The 6755-nt window shown below is 43.4% G+C and overlaps 1 protein-coding gene across 2 annotated transcripts in view; it reads left to right on the forward strand.

Moving 5' to 3' along the window:
• Positions 1-5393, forward strand: part of LOC111666377 (glutamate receptor 1-like) — a 63234-nt gene extending 57841 nt beyond the window's left edge. For both annotated transcript variants that reach the window (XM_023421709.2, XM_023421710.2), the window contains exon 18: positions 2043-5393. In XM_023421709.2, coding sequence (XP_023277477.1) covers positions 2043-2270 — 228 coding nt within the window. In that variant the 3' untranslated portion in view covers positions 2271-5393. The remainder of the gene's footprint in view (positions 1-2042) is intronic.
• The last annotated feature ends 1362 nt before the right edge of the window (positions 5394-6755 follow it).

Below are 6755 nucleotides of genomic sequence, written 5' to 3' on the forward strand. Positions count from 1 at the left end.
AGGTCGCAGTGGTCCATCAAATAGTTGTGGAGAAGTTTGAGTCTGGAACAAAGTGGTGGAATAAAAATGTGATCAGAGATTGGTGAGCTGCTCTGATTAATTACCACAAAGCAAACAAACGATCGGTCGAGACGTCAATTGTCTCTTTATCAATCGGTGCCTGGATGATTGTTTAGATAATGATCACTCATTATTCATCTGTGGTCTTTATCAGAGGTGTCGTTTGTTTCACTGTGGGAAACCTCCATGTAATTTACTCTTTACTTCCTCTTTAACCTCAGTAAATAAAGACATTTTCAACTGGAGTTTCTTTCACTCACTAAACCTGGACACGAGTCGAGTTTATCTTCTGCTCGGATGTAAATGTTTTCGTTAGACCGGAGAAGCGTTCATGGTTTCCGTCTTTCAGAACCGTGTCCATCGGGACCGTTGTCTTCGCGGCGTCTCTGGTGTTAAAGTGGTTCTTGATCGAGCAGATTAACAGCAGCCACAGGGCGGGAGCATCAACATCACTGCCCTGTGAAAGTGCTTCAGCTGAATTCTTTATCTGACACTCTGCTCTCGAGCTGCTCTTTATCGCCGGCGTCTGTATGTGATGAAACTGCAGTCGCCTCATTACGGACTGGGGTGGTTTTATACTGAGACTTTGATGGGCTTCTCAAAAGGAACAAACAAGTCATTAGAGCCATTTTCTCCACAGCAGAGGCAACAGTCTGTTACCCTCCTCTCTGCTGGACTTTTGTTATTCTCTTCACATGTGTGTGTGAGCACAAAGCGAGGACTTGAAAACCATCCGCTGAAGGCGGCGGTGACACAACGTGTGTGGAGGATTTCATCAGTCGGAGCAGATGGAGGAGCGTGCGGAGCAGGGTTACACTGCGGTTACCTGCTGCAGAGGTAGATGTATTCACACGGAGCAGCACTGCAGCACAGAGGGCGAGGAATCAATACAGCTACATACCTGCACACATCCTCCTCTGACACATCCACACCTGGGACAGAGACACTGCAATTTGTTCTCCTGTAACACCGTCAGGATTTCAGACAACCTTTTATCACTTTATCGCTTCCTGACATTTCACTTATTACAGCACAAGCGATCATGTAGCGACACAGTGGAAGAGGCTTGAGGTGGAGTGTCTATGTCCAGGCCAACAGCTCTGAGGCTGTGTGGTAAAATACTCATGGTATAATGTCACATTCACCCATTTAATCCGGGGGTGCGACCATGCTAACATACTAATTAGCACCAAATTCAAAATGTTTGGAGTCTAGCAGGTATTTTGGTCATGAACCGAAATATTGGACAAATAGAAACTTGAAAGAAATGAAACAAAGAAATGATGCGGTGTCCACCAAAGTGGTCAGGGTTTATCCTCTAACCTCATGGTGGCGCTGCAGTGTGGCAGCTCCCGTCCAGACTGAGATATCTCAACAACTATTGGACGAAATACCATAAAATGTTGTACAGACATTCATGATCCCCAGAGGATGAATCCCGCTCACTCTGCCGATCCTATGACTTTTCATCCAGCGCCATCGTCAGGTCAGAGTTGGAATTTGTTCAATTCTTTTTATGAGTAAAAATAATGACTTTCCCATCAGCCTCAGCTGGACTTTGAGTTAGCATGCTAACATGCTAAACTGGGGTGAACACATTAAACATTATAAGCTGAACACACAGACATGTTGCACATATTTTTTGATTCAATGCGATTTACACCTCCAGAGGAAGTCCTTATCTCTGCTCCTTCTACCTGCAGAACTTTACTCTGTACCTTCACTGCAAACAGGAAGTGCTGATAACTAATAGGGACAGTTTGACAAAATGTAAACAAGTACTGGGCTCAAGTTGACAGTCCACAATTACTTTCTAATTTAAAAATAAATAAATAATCGACGTGTTTTTATTTTCTTAATCACTTTTTTCCGTGTGAGATGATTTGATTGTTAAAAGACAAACATGATGCTTGATTTTGACCCTGATTCATTAACGTCACTGTGTTCGTCAGCGTAAATTTTCCCCTCTCTCTGTCTTGCAGGAGCTTATTGATGCCGCCATGATGAGCACCAGCCTTGGCGGGATGGGAGGAGGAGGCAGTGGCGGCGGCATGGCGGCGGTGGGCGGTTTAGGAGGAGGAGGCGGAGCGTCGGGACTCGGAGGCGAGAATGGACGCGTGGTGGCGCACGACTTCCCAAAAGCCGGAGCTCAGGGTTTACCCTGCATGAGCAAGGCAGCCGGCCTGGGACTGTCCTCCACAGGCATGTGATCCAAACCGAGAGTCCTGATTGGACAGAACGCTCCTGTCTGTCTGTCTGTCTGTCTGTCTGTCTGTCGCTGAGGAAGGGAAGGAGAGAAATGGATGGAGGGAGGAAAGATGAGAGAATAAGAAAAGAGAAGGTAGAGATCAAGGAAGGAGGAGATGGAGGAGGGAGGGAGAATGGATGAAGGAGAAAGAAAGGAGGATAAAGGGAGAAGGATTGATGGAGAAAAGGTGGAGGGGGTAGGAAGAAAAAGGGAGGAGGAAAGATGAGAGAATAAGAAGTGGGAGGTAGAGAAAGAATAAAGAACAGATCAAGGAATGAGAGGAGAGAAGAAAGAAGAGGAGGAAGGAGAGGTGGATAAAGAAAGAAAGAAATAGATCGGAGGTGGGAGAAGAAAGGAGGTGAGGGAGGAAGGAGGGGTGGATCAGAGAGTGAAGGAGAGAAAAACATGAGAGGAGGTAAAGAAAGGAGGAGAGGAGATCTCAGGAAGGAGAGAAGAAGAAGGAAAGGTGAGACAGAAAGCGATAGAAGGAAGGACGAGAAAAAGAAAGAAGGAAGGATGTGAGGGTAGGAAAGAAAGGAGGGAACAATAAGAAAGACGTGAAGGAGAAAAGATGAAAACGCCCGACAGGCCGACAGACGGAGGAGTGTTCACGTTCACCCCGAACGGAGTGAATACAACAGAACTCTGATGAACAGAGAGCACCTGAACGCAACACCTGAGCTGAACTGGGACTGAGCTCCTGCGAGACGAGCACCTGGGCTTAACGAACTTTTTCTACGAGCGCTGTCTTAAACGAAACTCCTCCTCTGCAATAACAGAACCTGAGGAGGAAACAGAGGGGGGGCGGGCAGGGGGGAGTTTTTTTAACTTTTAAAGACTGAATTCATGCACCCTCCTCTTCCTCTTTCTTTCTTCATCCTCCCCTTCACTCCTCCTCCTCCTCTTCCTCCTGTTCAGCAGTAACACAGAGAGTTTCGTCACGTTCGCACAAAAAGCCACTTTCATATCGGAGAGTTTGAGCATGTCGACGTTTTAAACCTTTTTACTCTGAGACACAAACGAACACTTGAGCTGACGATCAGCTGAGGGACAAACGCACGAGTCACATGATTCATTTTGGCACTAAATCCTTTTTCTTTCCTTTTTTTGCCATTGAAAGTAGATTTAATGGCGAATCTACGCTGACGAGATGTTGACGTTAGATCAACAAATAAAAATAAAAAAATGGCCGCCACAGTCTCACAGAGTCCGAGGCGACGTTTTGATCAACTTTTCAAACCCATAAAAAAAAAAAAAAACGAGAAGCAGGAGTTTTCATTTTCTGTCGATCAGCTAATCAGTTAATCAACTTGATTTTAACTTCAGCTGTAGAGAAAGTTTTGGTAACTCTTTAAAAAACCAGCCGGCGACTCACAGTGTGATTGTGTATCAATCAGTCATCAATAAGATCCTGACTGCAGCAGGAAGGAAAGAAACATGGAGGTTTGTTTTAGAATAAAGGAAAAGTAAATGTTTTTTATGGTTTAATGGATTTCACAGCTGCGATACTCCACCACAGATCTGAGGGAGGGGGCTTTAAGTAAAGGGGGTGTACATCTATAATAATGTTAATTATTAACGGAGCGCTGAGCTCGCTGTTCCGTGGTCAAAGATGACGCATTACGAGCGGCGCCGATGGTGTGAAATGAAACACCATTCATGCTTGTTTTCATCTTCTGGTTTGAACCAGAACAAGATCATCAGTCTTAGTGATATTCTCTGTTTTCCCTCCAGAAACAGGAGAATGATAATAACAGTAAGAAGATCATTGAGCAAAGAAACACAAGTTTTATTTGGGTTTTTACTTTAAAGTCCCTCTAAACTTCTGTTTATCCGGTTGGAAAGCGGCGTTGGCAGCAGTGAAACCGGAGATCTGTGTTGCCAGATCTGCCCAGAGTTTGAGACACAGTTTCAAATAAAGTAAATTTTTCTCCTGATTTTGTCTGAAAAATGACATTTCCCCCGCTGAGGTTCACCGCTCCCACGGGAGTGAACGGACTCTGACCTGCTGCTGGTCTTCTGAAGGGGGCGGGGAGGAGGGGAAACCATGTGACACGGATACAGGAAGCGATTTGTGAAGTGTCTTTTCTCGACCGCCTCTGCGACAGTGTGAAGGTTCTGTTCCTTAAAAACGTTCATCAGGTAACGTTCCCCGACAGAAACACAATGTCCAGTAAACAAACAACATAAAATACATCTTACAGAGTTCTGCAGAATATTATAATTCCCAGTATTAAACCGACCAAACGAAAACACTTTTCCTCCGAGATGTCCAGGTGTTTCTCCCTCGTTCTCTCCCACTGACTCTACGTTAAATATTTGATCGGTTCACGACTCATTCACACTGTAACTCACCGGCTGTCGTTTATAAAATCATGTGTCACATGTCGGAGGGAAAACTTGCTGCAAATAAATAAAACACAAGCAAACTGAGAAACAAAGTCTTCACCTCTTTGACGACACATCCAGCAAAAATAAAAGACTGATGCTGCAAACACACAAGATTTCACCGTTTCCCTGGAAACGTCACGAGGTTCTGTTCGACTTTGTTTTGGTTCCTTTGTGTGTTAAAGATGTTTGTTTGTTTGTTTGTTTGTTTTCTTCAGTTGCAGGAAATTAAACACTAAACGTCACCGTGACTAAACACAACTCACGTTCATGTTGCCATGTTGGTTCAGTTCCAGGAACAGACACGATGAGGGTGAATATTCCTGGAGGCGTTTACAGATCCGGTTTAAAATATCCTCAGAAACGACAGCGTTTACGTCCCCCGGCCGTGCTGACCAATCAGCTGCTTGCGTCGAGGCCGGTCACGTGTTTCTGCGTCTCTCTCCTGTATTTTCTCCTCAGTGTTTTTCCGGGGGGTCGGTCACGTGACGAGGCGGCAGCACGGCAGAACTTTTTATACTCTGAAACCGAACAAATATCAGGAATCAACACGTCCACATTTGTATGATATGAATGAAACATGTGCCGAGCTACACCTGTAAATAATGTTCTTTTTAATTGATTTATGAGTTTATAATCTTTTGAGTTTGTTGATTACATTCAGATCAGTAACTATTTAATAAAAACTCTTACATTATCTCGACTTCTGTAGTTCTTTCTGTTTCGAGTCACTTACCGGCTTGTTCCGGAGCTTTCGACCACAGCACATGGGCTGAATCATCGTTAATGTCACGTTTCCTTCAGAATGCATTTGGAGGCAAAACACTAATTCATTCCAGATTCATAGCTCAGTCCTGATTTTATGTTATTTTGGTTAAAATTAAAATTAAATTTTCTGAGCCAATTTGAAGAGATGCTTAAAAAATAAATTTAAATTATTCTCTAGTAAAGATTAAATGGGCTATTTGTAAGTTTTCGCTACATGGTGATTGTAGCTTGACAAAAGCTAAAGCCATCGTTGCGTTTTCGAGACAAAACGTTATAATACGTCCGATGAGAAAAGCTACGTCGTCAGGGCCGACGAGGCTGCAGTGAGTTACTAAACTGATTTCAGGTAAAAACACTCAGAGAAACCAAATCCTGCAAGGTCTGGATGGTGGGTCCAGGTGGGCGGGGCTTGGTGACTGCTTTGTTGTGACATCACAAAGTTCCAGAAGTCCTGACGGCTGGTTTTAAGGCTCAGTTTCTGAATACAGGCTGTGTGCATTTCTCTGTGGACTGAGGCTTTGATACTTTCACAGTATTAATATAGAAGCTAGAGCTGATCTATAATCACACTACACATGGACACACACCTTTACACTGGAGGAGCTTTAAAACATTAACTTCTTTTTTCAGTAGCCTCATTTTCCCTGTTTTTAAATGACAAAACTGGATCAAAGCTCACCTGAAGTTCTCAGCATCAGCGAGTTCACAGCGTTTGAAGACAAACTATTTTTGTCTGGCGTGACTGTATCCCACCGTGTGCACCTTTCAGAGGGAGAGACTCTAATTTGGTTTTTAGAAACATGAACATTAGTTTACTTTTAATGCTCATAATGGAACATTTCAATATTGCAGATAAAACCCTCCCCATGTGGGAGTCCAGGGTCATAAAATGATATTAGGGCCTTACAGATAAAACATGTATTAGTTGGAATGATTTCCAGCCCTTGTCTCTAAACCATTCTTCTAACTGCAGCGTTAAAATCTTCTGTATAGTTTCCTTATTCATCGCTTTGTGAAACATGATATAATTTGTTGATGCTCAGAGACGCTTTAAACTCTTTATCTGGATCCTGCTCATGATATTTAAGATAAACACAAAGCTTGTGCTACAGAAAATGGACCAGACTCAGTGAATAGCTCCCTAAGCTTAACATGTCCTATGATAACTATTAATTTAGCTGTACAGACTAATGAGCAGTGATAACTAACATGTCTTTATAAAACTCTGTAGGTCAGTACACGTCTGTCGGCTGAGTCTCTCCTGTTTAATTATCTACTGATGAACCTTTTC

Source organism: Seriola lalandi, unplaced genomic scaffold (genome assembly GCF_002814215.2).
Source record: "Seriola lalandi dorsalis isolate HSWRI2012SDOR001 ecotype SW California unplaced genomic scaffold, Sedor1 jcf7180002054674, whole genome shotgun sequence".
In the NCBI taxonomy this organism is placed as follows: Eukaryota; Metazoa; Chordata; class Actinopteri; order Carangiformes; family Carangidae; genus Seriola; species Seriola lalandi.